The 20,545-nt window shown below is 41.5% G+C and overlaps 1 protein-coding gene across 3 annotated transcripts in view; it reads left to right on the top strand.

Moving 5' to 3' along the window:
• SLC24A2 (solute carrier family 24 member 2) overlaps positions 1-20,545 on the top strand; it is a 242,887-nt gene that overhangs the window by 190,835 nt on the left and 31,507 nt on the right. For all 3 annotated transcript variants that reach the window (XM_058565878.1, XM_058565877.1, XM_058565876.1), the window contains 2 exons: positions 1,460-1,558; positions 4,455-4,573. In XM_058565878.1, coding sequence (XP_058421861.1) covers positions 1,460-1,558; positions 4,455-4,573 — 218 coding nt within the window. The remainder of the gene's footprint in view (positions 1-1,459; positions 1,559-4,454; positions 4,574-20,545) is intronic.

The following is a 20,545-nucleotide window of genomic DNA, read 5'->3' as shown; positions in this document are numbered from 1 at the left end:
GGACACTGTGCCCATCACCTCATCCTTCCCTGCTCATTCCTTATGAAGCCCAAGCCACATGCTGATCTCCCTTTCTCCGTGCAGTGTTTCCCTTCCTACTTCCTTCGAGAGTGTACCCTATGGTGCACGTTCATTGCCTGGACTAAGGCACTGTTATCCTAGAGGCTGCCTTTGTGGTAGCAAGGTGTCTAGGTTTACGACGATTGGAGCTTGTGAGCAGAAAGGGCTCTGTCCTGTGTCACCTTCACCATTGGCATCAACTGGTCCCACTCTAGTTTACAGCTTCTGTCACTCCCAACCAGTCGCACAAGTCACCACCATGAGCACACCCCATGATTTCCATCCACAAGGAGGGAAGAGTAAGTGGATGCCAACCTGCCATGTCCTGTCCTGGGAGAAGAGACTCTCCAAGAGAAACATTTTGGGTTTTGATTTGGTTTGGTTTGGTTTGGGTTTAACTAGAAAAGTAGAATGAGATCCCCTGTTCATACACTGCTGGAGAACCCAGCCAACAACAAAGGCCTAGTGGGAACATGGTGGGGGTGTGGTGTTTTGAGGGACTCTTCATATCTGAATCCAGGCAATAATCAGTCAGTTGAAAATGAGGCTCCTTTGTAATTTGAATGTTACCAGGGGAAAAAAAGTGAAGGATTAAAGGAGAAAGAAAAATATACTATGGTTCACTAATCTCTACACTTTTGCATGCTTTTTTTCTGTGCTTGTTGCATGCATTTACCCATTAATTATGTCAATAATGGAGATGAAATGAAGCGTTATACTTGTGGTACAGCTGTTTTAAATGATTACTTTGAGAATGGTATTTTTTCCAGCACCTTTCCCTAGGCACCTCGTCACTGACAGACCTCACTTGCTGTGCTCAGTTGATCTTTCTTTGTCCTAAATCCCCAAATGGAATCAGTTGCCTCCCTGATGCTTTCATTGCAGCTGACTCAGCTAATTCGGAAAGCTGTGCTGCATGCTCCCAACTCATTTAGAAATTGCAGTGTGGATTAAAATAAATGTTTGAAAACCCAAGTCAAATCAAGGGACACCGGGGCTTGGCTTTCCATTGTCAAAAGCCAATTCTGGGATGAGCATGAGAGAGTCAGAGCAGCTCTGTTTCTCTGGACCTGTTTTGGATCTCAGTAGTAGGGGAAGTTTTAGTGATGATTGATAATTGGGAGGGAGGGAAGAGGTCCAAGTTCAACCTTTCATCTGCCGTCCGGCGGTTTGAGATTCTCAGTAGAGAACTGGGCTGGAGAATCCCCAAGGTAAGGAAGTAGCCTTCATGCAGGTCATAGGGCATTTGGGTTGGACAGAAAGGAGCGGTCACTGCTATTGTGCAGCATAACTCAGGGAGCCTCGTGCCTGCTTTGCCGTGCTTCATTGTTTGCCATGAGGCCCTCTCTTTATCTTCCTCCTCATCCTCTCTCCTTTCCACCATTTTCTCTTGCTTCAGGGAGGTTCAGAGAAAAGGCTTCAATTCTCCACAAGATCGCCAAGAAGAAATGCCAGGTGGATGAGAACGAGAGGCAGAATGGGGCTGCCAATCACGTGGGTGAGTGCAGAGAGACTTCATCCCACGCCTTGCCTGGAGCGCGTGGAGGGGAGCAGAGAGGCAGGACCCAGCGTGGGCACCCTTGACTCACGGCAGACACAGACCCTGCAGTCAGCCTTTTCCTGAGTGTCAGGAAGAGACCATTTCCCCTGGTGGGTAGAGGGCATGAATGGACACAGTATGCCACCTACTCGAGGGAAATTCCAAGAAGAGTGAAATGATTCTGTGAGGAACCTGAAATAAAACCAGCTCCTAACCAGGCATCTCCCTTGAAGAGTAGAAAATCATTTCATATCAGGGGTTCCACATAAAGAAGACACACACACACACACACACACACACACACACATATACACACACACACATTTGTCATTTAACATTTAACAAAAGGTGAGAGTACCCTTCTGACATTCTTGCTGGTAACCAGATTTTATACCTATGACATTGCCTACACCACACCCACTAAATTACCAGATGGTTCACTTCGTCACTCCTAAACTGAGCTGCAGATTCCCTGCGAGATGACACTGCCTCTCCTTTCCTAAGAACTCAGCAGTACTAGCCCCAGTCTCTTTTGGCTGACTTTTTATGAGCTCCTGTGTGACCAGATTATGACATTCAGGCATCTTATTTTAACTTGGAACGTGATGTTCCCCCTCTCCTGTCTGCAACTGTAATATATAGCTGACTAATTATAAATTCCAACTAAATTTAACCTAATCTGGATCTATGCTATAAACGATGCTATTGCCCAAGAAACTAAAATTATCTGCAGACAAAATTCAACAGTGTTGCACTCAAAATACGTGACATTCTTTAGAAGAGTTTCTGCCTCTCCTGTTATCCTGACTTCTAGCTCAGGGAAAATCTTTGGCCAAGAGACAGTCAAGATTCTGTTGGGTATGAAAAGAAAAACTTGAAGGAAATAAGCTAAAATGTTATATATTCTGCCCGGGAGGTTGTTTCTTCTCATCTGTTCATGTCTATTTTTGGACATCTTGACTACACCTTGGGACCCAGTGTTTCATGTTGCTAGGGTCAAGTTTGGCCACTGCAGGCTGATCCTAAAGTTGTATCACTTCAGCCAATAGACACCCAAAACACAGTTTTAATATTTCCCAAGGTACTTAGTATTTTTTAGTTTAACTGAAACAAGCATACTAGGCGTAGCCACGCACGACGGAACATCAGATACATAACCCTGTCACTATTAAAAACATGAAAAGATAAATTTGAGTGTGTATGGCTTTCCATATTTGAATATATTTATGCTTCTGTATTCCACAACTAAATACATAAATAAACATAAATGTTTCCCTGTGATTTCCAAAATTTGACCACTTCAAACCCAACAATATTTATGTAACTCTCAAATTATTTTCTAATATTTTACCTGTGATAGAAATATTTAGTCCTTCTGAAGTTGCTAGAAAAAAACATTCTGATCCTCTGTGAGCAGCCTGATACTGCTCATATCTGATACTGAGGAGCATTCTGATACTCCTGGCAACCCTGACACTGAACCACACATTGTTTCCTGAAATCCACAACTTACCCAGCACAGCCAGAGGGCCTAGGAACCTTCTTATTTCCTCCCACTGAAGTCATGGCAGACCTCGGTGGTGCCCAATCACTGATCACCTGGAGGTGCTCCTCTGAGCCCTGAAAACAAACGTTCTAGTGCAAGGCAGGTACTGGAGTGAGGCTCAGAATAGTTTATGTTTCTTGCTTTCTTGCTCTGTGCCAGACGCTGTGCTGAGGGCTCTATATGCATTTTCTTATTTAGCCTTTGGAGGTGTACGTTCTGATCGTGTTCTTGTTGGTGGTGGTCCTAGTAGTGGGGACTAGTGTCATCATCACCTCAATTTCACAGATGAGGAAGCTGAATCTCAGAGAGGTTAACTCCATTGCTATGAGTCCCACAGCATAAGTAGAAGAGCCAGAGTATGCACCCAGGCCTTCTGAGATGCCCAGTGTCAGAGTCCCAGTGCTTACCCATTACCCTAGAGTCACTTCTCAACTCAGAGGAAGACTTGAATCTGCACTTGCTGAGCCGTGGCTTCACTTGGGCCAGATGATACCTCTCATTCAGGAATGATACGGGCTTTTGCCTCTATTCCTCGCTCAGTTCTCCCTTGCCTTGCCTGCAATAGGAGGCCCAGGTGTGAAATGTGCTAAGTAGCATTCTCCAGGCATTACGAGAAAGCCGGGTTCCCGATCCTGCCCTCCCCATGGCCACCGAGGCACTGGCGGAGTTGTCCCCTTGCTGAGCCCGAGAGAATTAGAGGTGGAAGCAGTGGGCCTTAGAGGTCAACCAGTTGAACCCCTTCATTTCACTGATAAGGTTCCTGAAACCCAGAGGAAGGAAGGGACTTGCCTAAGGTGACAGCCCAATAGTGGCAGAGCAAAGCCTAAGACTCAAGTCTCCTGAGGCCCTAGCAAACAAATATTCTTTCCCAAATATAGTACAAAAGAAAGGATCTTGCTATAAAAAAAATCTGAGGGGTGTGGTCCTGGTGTAAACAATAGTGTGTAGATTGGGTATGGTTTTGGTTTTAAAATGTCTGTGTTCATGTTCTTGAATGGCTAGTTGGTAAATTTGCCTAGTCTAGAGAACAGTGGAAGCTGATAAGACACTCAAGTTAAGACATCAAGCCAGAGTGAGGAAGCTAGAGAGCTAGTAAAGAGAGGAGGAGGGCTGAGCAAGCTAAAAGCCATGCAAGAGAATCGTAAAAATCCTTGGCCATTTGGCGCAATCCCAGCCTTGGGCCTTATCACCCCTCAGAGACCACTGTCTTCTCCTTTGACCCAACATTTTATGATGTTCTTTCCAATATGGCTCTTACCCCTATTGACTCCATTTGCTTTCTTTGTGTGTGTCTAAATTACATCACAGAAAAAATCGAGCTCCCAAACAGCACCAGCACAGAAGTTGAAATGACGCCTCCCAGTGATGCTTCGGAACCCGTACAAAACGGAAATCTCTCCCACAGCATTGAAGCTGCAGAAGCCCAGGTATGGCTTTTTCCATTGCTCTTCTGGAAATTGTTCACTGTTCTTATTAATGTCCCAGCATAGCAGCACAGACCCTCGGAGCATTCTCCTCGGAGGCCCCAGCCCCCAGCGGGGCAGACCAGGCAGAGTCATTCATCCTTGTGTCTATTTCCCAGCACCAGCCTAGGGCCCCACATGCGTCGAGCTCTTCATTTATTGAATAAATACACATATTGTCTAAGCCACTGTTTCTCAGAATGAGATTGGATGACTCAAGCATCAATTCTCCTGGGGATAAATATGGAGATCCCAGGCCATACCCTAGACCTGATGAAACAAAATCTCTGGGAAGCAGCACCCAGGAATCAGCATTTTAACTCACTTCCCAGGTGATTCTTAATAGATGGTAAAGTTTAATAGCTGCTGCAGTCTTTAAGTCTTTAATCCTTTCTCTGTGTCTTTAAGGTCAAGGTTAAGTAACAGAGAAACCACAGTCATCATACTTCGGTTAGCATCCTTTGGCCTTCCCTGTTCCTGCAGTTAAAATTAGTCAATACACTCTGGCCCAGTCCCCCGTTCAATGGTGCAACCAACACACAGCTGTTTGATCTAATAGTTATAATACTTAACATTTACACGCACGATGTGCCACAGATTTGGGGCTAGACACTTTACATATGTTAGCACCTTTAAACCTCACAGCCGAAGGTATAGACATTTAGCGTCTCCATTTTATCACTAAGGAAGCTAAAAATTAGCAAGATGAAGTAGTTAATCCAGATTACCCAGCTTGTAGGTAGCAGGGCTCAGATTTGATCTTGGGCCTGTCAAAATCCAGCGCCTGTACTAGATCCACCACACAGCACTGCCTCTGGACCACAGTTGCTCAAAAAGGTAGGCAGAACCAGAAAGTAGGGGGTGCTTGTTAGAGTTCTGGATCTCCTCCTCATCAAGTGAATCGGAATTTCTAAGGCGTAGAGCCCCCAACGCACAGTTTAATCAGGCACCCTAGGTCAGTGTTTCTCAAATTTTAATGTGCTTATGAATTTCCTGGGAGATCATGTTAAAATTCAGATTCTGATTTGTCAGGTCTGGAGTGGAGCCAGAGTCTGCAATTCTCATGAGCCCTCAGGTGATTCTGATGCTGCTCGTCCGTGGCCACACTTTGAGTAGCACTACCCTAGCGTTTGTGACCCACTGCTCTAGACAGAATTTTCCCAGTGAGCTGAAAAGTTATCTAGTGCCCACAAATAGAAGCCAGACTACAGCGAATCTATCTCAGCACTCTCTTCTCCTTTACACCAGGATATACGCTGCAATCAAGGGAGTCTGCACTTCTTAGAACAAAACATGCTAATTGTTGCTTGTTACCCTTATTCCCTACAGAAACATGCAAGGAAGATTTCTTCGTTTAAAGGAAAGGGTAAAGATGTTGAGCACATTTGCATGTATCTGTTGACTATTTGTATGTCTTCTTTAGAAAAATAGCTATTCAGGTCCTTTACCCATTTTTAATCAGGTTATTTGTTTTTTTTGCTATTGAGTTGTATGGCTTCCTTATATATTTTGGATATATACTCTTTATCAGGTATACGGCTTGCAAATGTTTTCTCCCATTCCATAGGTGGTCTTTGCATTTGTTGATGGTTTTCTTTGCTGTGCTTTTCACAAGGTATACTTGTATCGGATCATCACGTGGTACACCTTAAATGTATATCACTTTTGTCTATTACACTACAGTAAAGCTGGAAAAAAATAAAGGGAAGGATAAAGAAACAGCAGCTCCTTCTGCCCTTGTCTCCTCTGCCTTCTAGGCTCTCGCCCTCCTGCCCAGAGCCCTGTGGTCCCTTCGCATTAGCTCAAGGGTGAGCAGGCAGAGCGGCTTATGTCCACATGGATAATCAGTATGTGGCAGCAGGAGGCAGGCCCCGAGGACATCTGGCTGCCCTTGGGGATGGCACAGTCACAGGTGTGCAGAGGGCAGCCTAGTCATCCTGCCTCTCCATCTGGCTGGCAGAGGGACAGCTGTTCTCCCCACGAGGGAACACCTTGCTGCAGGGGAGTGAGAGTCCCGTCTGACCCCTCTCTGAGCAGAGTTATGCCCCCAGGTGTCACACAGGGAAACAGGACAGCTTTGTGCATCACCCTGATACGCAGAGAGCTCAAGGGCGAACAGGCCTTCCAAGAGCCGCCCCACCAGCTGACTGCAGGACGGCCTGGTGGGGAAGCCCAGATCCACCAGGAGCACATTACCTAGCCTCGCTTTAGCACAGTACAGATAATAATAGTACCTGCCTTATTAGGGTTATTAGGAGAGTGACATGAGATAATGTGCATTAAGCACTTAGCACAGAGCTAAACTCTGCTATTTATATTATTATGTGTCCATACTTACCATTTAAACACCATTCAAGGTGTCTCTTCCCTGAAGAAGCTCAATGTAGGTAAAATGAAAATGAAATATAGGGACCGGCCCAGTGGTGTAGTGGTTAAGTTCATGTGCTCCCCTTTGGCGGCCGGAGTTCGCAGATTCGGATCCCAGGCACAGACCTATGCACCGCTCAGCAAGCCATGCCGGGGCAACGTCCCACGTACAAAATAGAAGAAGACTGGCCACAGATGTTAGTTCAGGGCCAATCTTTCTCAAGCAAAAAGAGGAAGATTGTCAACTGATCTTAGCTCAAGGCCAATCTTCCTCAGCAAAAAATAAATAATAAAAACATCCATTAAAAAAATGAAATATATATATATTGTTTGGAGGTATTTAGAGTATAATAAGTAAATAAATAAACATTTGTAGTAGGTAAATAATTATGGCCCAGTGTGATCATGGAGGTCTGTACAAAGTTCTCTGGGAGCCTGCCAGAGGAAGAGATTGACCCTGGCAAGGGAAAGTATAAAAGCTTCCTAGAAGAGGTAACATTTGAGTTGGGTGTTGGTGGGTGAGTAGGAGTTTGTCGCTCAGAGAAGGAGGAGATGGCCAAGATGACAACATATGCAAAGGGGAAAAACCTTAAGAGGGAAATTCATGTTTAGTGATTGATGAGAAAGCCAGTGGAACTGGAGAGTGAAATATAAGGTGAGAATTGAGGAGAGATCCACTCAGAAAGGTCAATTGGGCTGAAATTCTTCAACTGTTCAATCAGAAAATCTTTAGTGTTCATCTAATATGTGTCAGGTGAGGTGCTGGGCACTGGAGATGCCCACGTGTTCTAGCAGAGCAGAGAGACTGCAAATATACACCAAGATGTAATTATAGATGGCCATAAGGGCCATGAAGAAAACAAAGCACGGTGACATGATGGAGGGCGAGTGGAGAGGCCCCTTCATGTTGGGAGATGAGGGAAGGCTTCACTAAGGAAGTGCATTTGAACTGAGGCTCAACTTAAGAAGGAGCCAGCCACAGGAACAGCACCCACAAAGGCAGAAATGAGCTTGGCTTGTTTGAGGAACAGAAAAGTCAGTGTGGCTGGCGAGTGGGGACCGATGGGAGGGAGGATGGTGGCAAGGAGTTGGACAGGAGAGCCAAGCAGAGCTGGCCTGCCTTGTTGACCATGATAAGGAAGTTGACTTTCTTCTAGAGCAGCAACAAGCCATTGGAGGTTCCCTGATGTGATTTTCGCTTGTGAAAGATCCCCGGGGCTGCAATGTGGAGATTGGATTTGTGGCAAGAAGTTGTATAGCAATAGTGGGGCAAAGAGGTTGCCGCAGGAGTTGAGGCACAGAGCTGATGGTGGCACGGACCAGTGCAGTAGATGTGGAGGTGAGGAAAAGTACGTGGATCGTGAAGGGTGTTGTAGGCACTGCCGAGCAGTCTGACTTCACTTTCTTGGGAGTAGGGAGCCATGGAGGGTTTAAAGGGTGCAGTGGCAGCATCAGATTTGTGTGCTAGGAAGATAGCTCATTCAGAATGGTCAAGAAGGGGCCAGAGTGGATGACTGGATTCAGGGCAGTGAGCTAAGAGCTTCACGGTTCGAGGATCAGCAAACTGTGATTCATGGCCAAATCTGGCCTGCAGCCTGTTTTTGTATGACCCATGAGCCATGAATGTTTTTACATTTTTCAAGGTTTTTTTTTAAATGCAGCAGCAGCATATGTGACAGAGACCATATGGCCCACAAAGCCTAAAATATTTACTGTCTGGCCCTTTACAGGAGAAGTTTGCCCACCCCTAGTTTAGACCATCTGCAGTCTTTCAAAAAAAACAAAGAAAAAGAATGAGGAAGCTCTTCATGCACTGATGTGGAATGATCTTCAATATATGTTGTTAAGTGAAAAAGGCAACATGCCAAATTACACCCAGCATACTATATTTGTGTAAGAGAAAAAAAGGAGAGAAATAATAATATATAAGCATTTGCTTGGGAAGAAACTGGTCATTGCTGATCACCTCCAGCACAGGGGCCTGGGTGATGGGGAAGTGGGGTGAGAGGTAGCCTTCTGTATACATCTTTCAGTACATAGCCTTCTGCAGCTTTTGAATTTTGAACCAGTTAACTATATTACCTATTCAAAAAAAAATGCATCAACTAAAAATAATAGTGTGTTATATTAAAACAGAAGGAGTATGCTTTAGTCATTTAGAGCAGAGTCTCCAGAGACAGACCACATGAGTTCAAATCCCAGATCTGCCACTGACCAGCTGTGTGACTTTGGACAAGCTACTTAACCTCTCTGTTCTCCATTTTCTTTCTCTGTGAAATGGGAGATAGTAAGAGCATCGTTGTGAGAATAGAATGCTCTTAAAACAGTTCTTGGCACATAGTCAGCACTGAATAGGTGTTTGCTATTATTACCAGTGCTTAGTAAAACTTTTTTTAAATGGTTAAGTAGCCCAGATGACAAGGCCTTAGACCAAGCATTAGCTGTGGTGTGGATGGCAATGGCTGGAGTTGAGAGCTGTTTCTGAGGCAGAATTGAGACGATTTGGTAATAAATTGGGCATAGAGAGTGAACAAGAAAAGCAAGTTGTAGATGATGCTGAGGCGTCCAGGCTGGAAAGACCGGGCAACGGGGTAAATGAGGACTATGACTCCAGAGTCAGAAAAAAGACGTGAAATTGGAATGCTCAGGCCCCCTGAAGCACAGTGTCACAGAAATGCTTCAGTACCTTTTTATTGTGTTAGTTTTATTTCTTTCTCAGTTATATTTTTCTCAAGCTACAGGAAGAATAGGTGTGCATCCCGACTTCGTTAATGGAAATGATGAGCCCCACGCACCACGCACTCATCGCTAGTATTCTCCGGAGAGGTTAGCCTCTGTCTTGTAATTAACCTGCTGTTTTAAAAACCCCATTTATGGGGCCGGCCTGGCAGCGCAAGCGGTTAAGTGTGCGCACTCCGCTGCGGCGGCCCGGGGTTCGCAGGTTCAGATCCCAGGCACGCACCAACACATCACTTGTCAAGCCATGCTGTGGTGGCGTCCCATATAAAGTGGAGGAAAATGAGCACGGATGTTAGCCCAGGGCCAGTCTTCCTCAGCAAAAAGAGGAGGATGGACGTGGGGTGTTAGCTCAGGGCCGATCTTCCCCACAAAAAAAAAAAAAAACCCTATTTACAAGTGAACTCATTTTGCATTGACACCTCATCTCTGAGAGCTTTCTTCAGTACAGACTTGACCCTGGCCACGAGGAGCACTTTAAAATATTCTCTCTCACAGAGGAAGGCCCTTTGCAGGAGGTTTTTTGCTTCCCTTGTATATTCTGTGGAACTGAGAAATAATTTGACTTTTTAAACGACTTAGTGCTAATTATCTTCTCCTAATGATGGCTGACACAACACCGTCGATCCTAACACAGAGAGAACTGATTAGAGCTGCCACCAAGAATTTACCAACCTTCCAGATTTTCAGTGTGGGGAATTTATCCAGGTTTGAAAGACAATTCAAAGAAATATTCTCTCCCACCCAGAACCCAGTATTTTCTTACATTTTAATTTTGCCAGTCTAGACAACAGCCAGGCGGTTGCCCTTGGCTGGCTTGCTCCGTGAAGCTCCTGCTTTGCTGACTCATAGTCCTTGGTGCATGACACATCAAAACCCCTTGAATACACGCTCACAGTGAGAGAGGAGAAGAGGAAACACCTTGCAAATTTATTAGATTCTGAAAGCTGAAAATCTAACTTTGTTTTATTGTGTCCTACATTTCCATGTATTGTGAAATGGCTTTTTATATGTTGCAGCTTTTATTATATTTTGCCTCTAAAATTTCTCTGTGTCCTTATGGAAATCAGAATTGTCCTTGCTTTGGTTAAGAGTTGCCCAGATGCACCAGTGGCCAAACAGATTGATATAAGAAAATCACATCCCTAGGAAAAAGAGAAAAAAAAAAATATATATATATATATATTTACACACCCATACAGACAGACAAACATATAGGTAGAGAGAGAGAGAGAGAACGTGTAAAATGCAGGCTTTTTTCTTACTTTCTCACTTTACAACTTAAATATCACCTTCCCATGTTAAGCCCTTCCTTTCTCCCTTTGAAAACTCAGCCCTGACTTATTTCTCTCCAGTCTAACATTGATTGGTCTTTACCTAAACTCAGTAGAGTTTTTAAGATCTGCTTTCATAAAGCCTCACAGTGGTGATGAAAATGTTTGAGTATTATGTGATTAAGTAAAGGACGAGTAGGGAAAGATGATGGAAGTGATTGGGATTTTAGATTTCTCAAAAAAATAAAATAAAATAAAAATCATAAAGATAACTCTCTAGTATTAAATTTAGATCTCTAGGGGTGGTAAAAAAGCATCATTATCAAGGACAGCGATTTATTTGGGGTTGTTGTTGTGGTTTAAAGTTACAGCTATGATTTTAGAGCTCCTTAGGGAGACTTCATAATAAATGTTGGTCAAAAACGTTAGCTCTGATAGGGATTTCCAAGATTATCCAAGCAGATGGTACCTAGAATCCATATGATGTCTTTCTTCCTAAAATATTACCCTTAGTTAGCAAATGTTTACGTTCTTAGCAGTGGTGAGGTTTAACAGAGGGTTTGTGAACCTCAAACCTTCCTATTATTCAAAGAGCAAGTATCTTTTTTAAGTGATTAAAGTGGAACAGCCAGGTTCATCATTTTGAAAGTTTAAAAACAGCCAAAGACCACATTTCCTCCTATTACTGAGATTATTCAATCTCTTGGAACATCAGTGAAACATGGCAAGAGGATTCTGGCACGCAAGAAATGGAGGCTTTGGTGGAAATGGGGATGTGTCTCTGTGTCTGACTCTCCTAGAGCCCAGGTGCAGTGCTGGGAGAGAGGCCAGGACTAATTTTTTTTCTTTCAATCTTTATATATATTTTTTAAGGAAAAGTTGAAGTCCAGTTCCTTTATCAAATGACCTGGACAATATTTACCAACTGCTTAAGATGCACTCAAAGGCCTTTTGAACACATTTTAAAATGAAATAAATAAAGATCAGACTCTTGAGTGTCTGCCTAAATTTGAGTACTGACAAAGAATTATATATTCACTAAGAATCTTACTGTTAATAACGTCATTTGTCATTGTGCTTTCTGAAGGAGTTTGAAGAATGTCTATTAATCATTTACATAAGATACATTAAGGGCTGACTATTAATAAAAAGGAAAAAACTCCATTACCACCCTGAAAAAAAAATATTGACATTAATATTACTGTTCCTATGAGTAATGTACTTGATAATAAAACAATGAGAATGATTTTTGAATTTGTTTTTATGATTCTCCAGTAGCTTTTATGTTGATAAATCTTTTATGATTTGTATCAGCAGGATTTACAAAGCCCATGAAAACTATACAAAAACAATTCACAATAGCAATACAGAAAGAAATCCATCTTGTCCGTAGGTTGCACCTCGGAATTATTTGGGCAAAATGCAAAATGAAGGAAAGCAATTGCATTTCACCAGACTCTCCAAATGCCATTTTACATTATAATAAAATGGTTTCTTGGCTTCTTGGAAAACTTAGGTCTAGACAGCTTCATCACTCACAGCAAAATATTTTGAAACCTTGGTTTCAATTCAAAATCATGTACGTTTTTTCAGGTTACCATTGCTGAGTGAAACCTTATCATTTTGTGTTTAATATGCCAAATTCTTGATGCTAGTTTTTTTTAATCTATATATAAAAGAAACCATATGGTGGTATTATAAGAGGCATGAATTATTTCCTACCACTAGGCAGGCAGAGATTTATCACTTCTCTGAAAATCCGTTTGCTACTTAAATGTTAGCTCTCTTGATTCAGGATGTCCACACAGAAGGCAATATAAATGTCTCAGATGGTGTTCCCTTCCAAAAAGAGATGCTTTTTGACTTACCTCTTTATGACTTATCTCTTGAAAAGAAATAATTGATAGAAACATGGAAGACAAGAACAGATAAGAGAGTAGAGGTCTAAGGTGGCAACATAGGAAGACCCTGAACTCACCTTCTCCCACGGACACACCTAATCTTCACCTGTAGAGCAATTCCTCCTGAAGAACAACTGAGGGCTCATTGAACAGCTTCTGCACAACAAACAACAGGGGACCACATAGAGACAAGTGGGAGAGATGGAGACACAGTATCAATGGGAACCCCACCCTCGACACAGCAGCCTGCAGCAGGAAGGGATATCACTGATGCTTATCCCTTATCTGAAGAAATTATGGCTGAAAACTTCCCTAACCTGGGAAAGGAAACAGACATCCAGGTCCAAGAAGCATAAAGAATCTCAAACAAGATTAACCAAAAGAGACCAACACCAAGATATATTATAATTAAAACAGCAAAAGTTAGAGAATCTTAAAGGCAGCCAGAGAAAAACAACAAGTCACATACAAGGGAACCCCCTCATAAGACTATCAGCTGATTTTTCAGTAGAAACTCTGCAGGCCGTAAAAGAGTGCCATGATATATTTAAAGTGCTGAAAAGGAAAAAACTTACAACCAAGAAAATTCTACCCAGCAAAGATATCATTCAGCAATGAAGGAGAGAGTTTCCCAGACAAGCAAAAACTAAAGGAGTTCATCATGACTAAACTGGCCTTAGAAGATATGTTAAAGGATCTTCTTTAAGTGGAAAAGAAAAGGCCATCACTAGAAATAAGAAAATATATTAAAAAATAAATCTCACTAGTAAGGCAAATATTTAATAAAGGCAGTGGATCAGCCACTTAAAAAGTAGAATAAAAGTTAAAAGACAAAAGTAGTAAAATCAACTATAATTATAATAACTAGTTAACGGATACACAAAATAAAAAGATGTAAAATGTGATGTCTAAAACATGAAGCGGGGATAAAATTGTAGTGCTTTTTAGAATGCATTTGAACTTAAGCGATTGTAATCTTAAAATAGACTGCTAGATATGTAGCTCAATATATAAGAGCCTCATGGTAACAACAAACCAAAAACCTACAATAGTCACATAAAAAATAGAAAGGAACTCAAACATAACACTAAAGAAAACCACCAAGCCACAAGGGAAGTGACCAAGAAAAAAAGAAAGGAACAGAGAAGAACTACAAAAACAACCAGAAAAAACTAACAAAGTGGCAATAAGTACATACCTATCAATAATTATTCTAAATGTAAATGGACTAAATGCTCCAATCAAAAGACATAGGGTGGCTGAATGGGTAAATATACAAGACCCATCTATATGCTGCCTACAAGAGACTCACCCCAGGTCTAAAGACACACATAGACTGAAAGTGAAAGGATGGAAAAAGATATTGCATGCAAATGGAAATAAAAAGGAAGTTGGGGTAGCAATACTCATATCACACAAAATAGACTTTAAAACAAAGACTGGAACTAAAGACATAGAAAGGCATTACATAATGATAAAGAGGTCAATCCAAGAAGAGGATATAATGTTCATAATATTTATGTACCCAACATAAGAGGACCTAGATATATAAAGCAAATATTAACAGACATAAAGGAAGAAATTGACAATAATAAAATATCAGTAGGGGAATTTAATACTCCACTTACATCAATGGATAGATCATCTAGACAGAAAGTCAATAAGGAAATATTGGCCTTAAATAACACATTAGACCAGATGGACTTAATAGATATATATAGAAACATTCTATGCAAAAACTCAGAATACATATTCTTTTCAAGTGCACTTGGAACATTCTCCAGGATAGGCCACAAAGTAAGTTGCAGTAAATTTAAGAAGATTGAAATTATATCAAGCATCTTTTCTGACCACAATGGTATGAAACTAGAAATCAGTTACAAGAAAAAAACTGGAATAAACACAAACACATGGAGACTAAACAACATGCTACTAAACAACCAATGGGTCAATGAGGAAATCAAAGAGGAAATCAAAAAATACCTTAAGACAAATAAAAATGGAAACACAACTTTCCAAAATCTATAAGATGCAGCAAAAGCAGTTCTAAGAGGGAAGTTCATAGCAGTACAGGCCTATGTCAAGAAACAAGAAAAATTGAAAATACAGGCATATCTCAGAGATATTGCAGATTCAGTTCCAGATCTCCATGATAAAGTAAATATTGCAATAAAGCGAGTTTCACAAATCTTTTGGTTTCCCAGTGCATATAGAAGTTTTGTTTACACTATACTGTAGTCTACTAAGTATGCAATAACATTATGTCTAAAAAAACACTGTACATACCTCAGTTAAAAAATACTTTGTTGCTAAAACATGCTAATCATCATCTGAGCCTTCAGTGAGTCATAATCTTTTTGCTGGTGGAGGATCTTGTAAGAAATGCAATATCTGCAAAGCACAAAAAGCAATGCACAATAAAATTAACTATGCTTGTAAACAATCTAACCTTACACCTAAAAGAACTAGAAAAAGAATAATAGAGCCCAAAGTTAGTAGAAGGAAGGAAATAATAAAGATCAGAGTGGAAATAAATGAAGTAGAAAAGATCAATGAAACTAATAGCTGGTTCTTTGAAAAGACAAACAAAATTGACAAGCCTTTAGCCAAACTCATCAAGAAAAAAAAGAGAGGGCTCAAATAAATAAAATCAGAAATGAAAGAAGAGAATTTATAACTGACACCACAGAAATACAAAGGATCGTAAGATACTACTATGAACAATTATATGCCAACAAATTGGAAAACAGAAGAAATGGATAAATTCCTAGAAACACACAACCTTCCAAGACTGAAGGTGCCTATTCTTATGACCTCATTTAACCTTACCTACTTCCTTAGAGGCCCCCATCTGCAAATACAGCCACACTGGGGGTTAGGGCTTCAACATATGAATTGTGGAGGGACACGAACATTCCGTCCATAACAGTCAGTAAGGACTCATCTTAGAGTTGAGTAACTGAATTTTTCCAAATGTGGCTCTCTGGTTTTCCATCATTGGAACGAAGTTTTTCTTCTTCCATCTCTCCTGTTTTCACTCCTTTTTCAAAGAGACAAGGCAAGTGGCAAATGAAGTTTTCCTTAGCCTAAGAGCCCCTAGCTGACCCATCCCAGAACTCGGAGTTTGCTTTCAAAATGACTCACAACACACCTTGTTGGTCAAGTCCTGAACTGTAGTTCTGGACTCCCAAAAATTCATTTTCTTTTGTGTCACTTAGAGATTTTTGAGTACAGGTCTTTGGGTCTGTGAGAGCAAAATGATCCACAACCCAGTAGTGAATATTTTTATGGGTTCGTCTTTTCCATATTCCATATCCCAATAGCATGATGTTCTATTTCTGTAATAAACATAATGAACACTGGTATGTTGACCCCACTAATTGGCCAATCAGTTTACAAAAAAATGGAAATAAGAACCACTTACTGTCCCTGAGCCAGCTGGTATTTATGGGTGAGCGTTTGTAATAAATTTCTACAGCTTGAGCCACCCAATCTGTGGTGTTTTGTTATGGCAGCCCAACTAGACTAATACACTGACCATACAGATATTTGTCTTTTTTCAAAGATCTCATTTTTGAATAGATTTTCTTTGTACTAAAGCACTGATGTGATTTAAGCTTACAAAATGGAGAGCACTCTGTGGAATGTCTCTTGGGAGGCACCTTCTACTTGCCAAATAGCTGTTGATTTCAGAGCCTTTCATGGTATTAAATGTGACTGTGCATTTTTGGTAATTTTACCTTTGAGAGTTCGAACTCTACTATTGTTTTTAGCTCTGCACAAAACACAGAATCAAGGTGTCACAATATTGTGAGTCTTGCCATCTGCTTGGAAGCTTTGTGTTCTGATAGAAAGTCTACTTACAGCCTACCTGCTGAGATAAAATAGCATTTTTCTCCCTAGGGCTGTTTCCCTTTCATCTTATTTACAAAGGCCTTCTATTTATTCATTTTACTTAAGAGGGAAATAAATCAGATTGTGGACATCACTACAGCCAATGAATGCTCAATAAATGTTGATGGATAGCTAGAGGAACAAAATTATTGCAGTTTCCACTTTCACATCAAATAATTGAATTACGGAATTTTATTGCTGGAAGTATCCTAATTCATTTCGTCAAACTTCTTTCTCCTGAATGTCTTTCAAGAAATTATTTTCTTAAACATTTATTAAAAATAATAATAACCAACATTGATTGAGTGTTTACTATGTGCCAAACACTATTCTAAGTGCTTTTCATGGATTATCTCAGTTAATTTTTAACAGCAATCATGTCGTAAAAGAATGCTCTGGAGTGACAGTGGGTCTTCTTTGTCTATTAAGTCCTTCTCCAACAATCCCTTCATTAGGTAAGGCACTTTCAATTCTTCTCTCCCTAGGAGTCTCCCACACCCGCACTGTACAGGCATACACACCTTTTCACCAGTTCCCAAGGAAACCTAGTTGGAAAAGTAAAACGTGCCACTTTTGTCAAAGAGAGTATATTTAATGCTTCAATAATGAAAGAGGACGGAGGTAGGAAGAGAAGCAGATAGTCCCTGTTTAAAGATGATGCTGTTTTGTTGTGCATATTCTTCCCCTGAGGTACTATGGGTCTTTGAATACTGAATGCTAGAGTCTGGAAATAACCCACCTCCTATTTCAGTTCTTGCTCAAGTTAGCCTCAGGAAAGCTTATTATTGTAAAGGGCTTAATCCATCTTCTACAATATCCCCTAGATATTCATTTTAGAAGTAGCCATTCACCCTAGTGTCCTAAAAAAAAAAAAAAAAAAGACGTAGCCAGTGCAGGATTATCCACAGTTATGGGAATCGGGGGTGACATCAAGCAATGAAATGTACATAAAATCTCAAGCCTTCGTTTTGGCCATTGGTGTACTTGGTGATCACCTCCTCCTACATCAAGCCTGGGCTAAATTTCTGCACATTTTTTGGGCAGAGATACTGAAGAACAAGTCTTTCTTCTTCACCTATATATGAAGTCCTGACATTCATTGATATCTTATCAGCACCCACATTTCATTTTTAAATTTGTACCTGGCACCTTGGAGATATCAGCCAAGGAGATAGAGGAGGAAGTGGGCATCGCAATGGCCCCTCCTATCTACACACCTCAAAATCTCCCTTCATTTCCCCTTCAAAGCTTCCCTGGATGTTACAACAAAAATACCATAGACTGTGTGGTTTATAAACAACGAAATTTATTTCTCACAGTTCTGGAGGCTGAGAAGTCCAAGATCAAGTGTCTGGTGACAGCCCACTTCTGGTTCATACATGACCGTTTTTTCACTGTGTCCTCATGTGGCAAAGGGGGCGAGCTAGCTCTCTGGAGTCTCTTTTATAAGCACACTAATCCCAGTCACGAGGGCCTCACCACCATGACCTCATCACCGACCAAAGACCCCACCTCCTAATACCATCACTGTGGGGAGTAGGATTTCAACATACGAACTTTAGGGGGACACAAATATTCAGTCCATAGCCGACTCAGAGAAAAGGAAAAGAATGCACCTAAAAGTCAGATGTTTCTGAGCAGCTTTTTCCAGAAATGCGGGCCATCCAAACCACCAGAAATTAGTTCCAGGCTCAAGAAAATCAAGCAAAATAATATCAATTACATGCTTAGTGTTTGCTGTAGTGAGCATTTTTGTTTCAGTAGGTAGAATTTATTTAAAAACAAAGCTGGGAAGCCTGTGTAATTGCACATAAAGTACATTCATACCTATTTTTCAGAATGAGGAAGGGAGGCAATGTGCTATGTTGGAAGAGCCTTGAGCTGGGAGTGAAGTGAGGGGTCACTCAGGCCCAGCCTGGCTCTATGACCTTCCTTCAGCATATCACTTCATCTGAGGGTCCTCAAATGAAGGAGGTGGTCTTAATGAACCAGGGCCCCTCTAGCTCTGAGGTTCTGGGGCTCCTTCTCTTGGAGCCTAAAGCTCCTATTCTCAACGATTGCAGAGGTCTAAGATAGCAGCTTGTCTTTCATGATCTATCAGTGTCCTTGTGATGAAATGAATGACAAGTTCTTGGACAGGAAGATGGTCCCACATTAAAACATTCCAGGACACAAAGAAGCTCTGCCTCACAATGACATGGTTTTTAAGGACTGCTGGAGCCTAAGAGGCAGTGAGGTGCTCCAGGACCAGAGGCCTTTCCAGATCACATGTAGTTTGTGTTTTTTTGTTTTCCAGCATTTCCGTTGATTTGCCTAAGGTCCCACAGCTAGTCACAGATATGAGATCAGTGGCAGAAGGGAAGAGGACTAACATTTATTGCTCTCCTGGTCTCACCAGGCACTGTGTGTCCTACAATTACCTGAGAGTTACTATCCTCAGTCTGCAGATGATTGCCTCCCACACAGTCTAGATAATTAACGTTTTATTGGTGCCTTTTTAAAAACTGTGTTGGGTGGTATTTTTAATATTCTTGCTACACCCACCCAACCTCACTTCTTGGGTTCAGCAAATGTTTTTATGGGTCTCTCTTCCCACCTTCAGACCCTCTGGGCCCTGTTGGTGATTCCTAACATGCACCACACTCCATGAGCTGTGCCCCATTTGGTCATTCACGTGGGCATCTGTGGCTGAACAACATGGAGATATAAACTGATTTTTTTTCTACAAATTATAGAGACAGCAACAACAACAAATATGTTAAGGACCATTCTCTTTACGTAGAAGTACAAATCACTTAAAATCTTCGCCTTCACCCACCTTGACTGTGGCCCAGTGTTTTAGAGTGAATGAATTATATTTTTACATGGATATTTAAGCACTGGCCCTTTATTTTATCCAGCATCATGCCACACTGAAGGGGCCCTCCAAGGAGTGCCAGGTGGCACTCCTTAGTGCTGAAGTGCATGGTCCTTTTGAGGAGAGAGAGAAGTGTGAACCTCACCTCCGGCCTGAATCAAACCCCCGCTGAGCTGAGATCTAGGCAGATCCAGGTGATCCTCTGAGATTGCTCCTTGTGAATCAGAGATGAGATGTTATTACCGATCTATAAAACTTAACTTGAAGATGGCCTATTTTCAGATGTCTCCGGGTTTTCCTTTTAATTCTCTGATAGAAGAGATTGCATTAAAGTGGGCTCACCTTCATACTGAAATCTTGCACAGTGCCCTTCACAGACAAGAATAAGAAATTGAGTTGCTTCCAAGAAATATTTTTATGGCTATAAAGGCAATCTCTGGACTGGTGAATCCAGCTTAAGCTCCTCCACTGAAGACTTGATGTTTATTTTGGGGCAAACCACCCATACCAGGCACGAGTGGAAATAATATAAGATGCACAATGTAGAGAAGTGGAACAGATTCTCATGATACTAGGCCACAAACAGAAAGGCTGCTGCTACTCCTCCCATCCACTAGATAAATAAAAATAAAAATAAATCGGTTGTTCCAGAGCCCTCCCAATAGATGCTAACTGACCCCGGGAACTGTTCTCTTCTGTCTGTAGGAGTTCTGAGAGCCAGACCTCCAGATTCCAACCTTCAGTATTGATAAATGGATCCTAGAAGGTGGTTGTCCATTTGTCACAAGTTGTCACTTAAAATAACATCTCTCTTCCTCTCTCCTGTCTCTCTCACAAAGTTAACCCAAAAATTCTGTTGGACCACTGAGGAGTTTTATTTTTAGGTCTGCTCCACCTTGTTTCACAA

The sequence above is a fragment of the Diceros bicornis genome, chromosome 22, assembly GCF_020826845.1.
Source record: "Diceros bicornis minor isolate mBicDic1 chromosome 22, mDicBic1.mat.cur, whole genome shotgun sequence".
Taxonomy (NCBI): domain Eukaryota; kingdom Metazoa; phylum Chordata; class Mammalia; order Perissodactyla; family Rhinocerotidae; genus Diceros; species Diceros bicornis.
The sequence above is the reverse complement of the archived record's forward strand: the minus strand, read 5'-3'. Positions and strand labels throughout refer to the sequence as shown.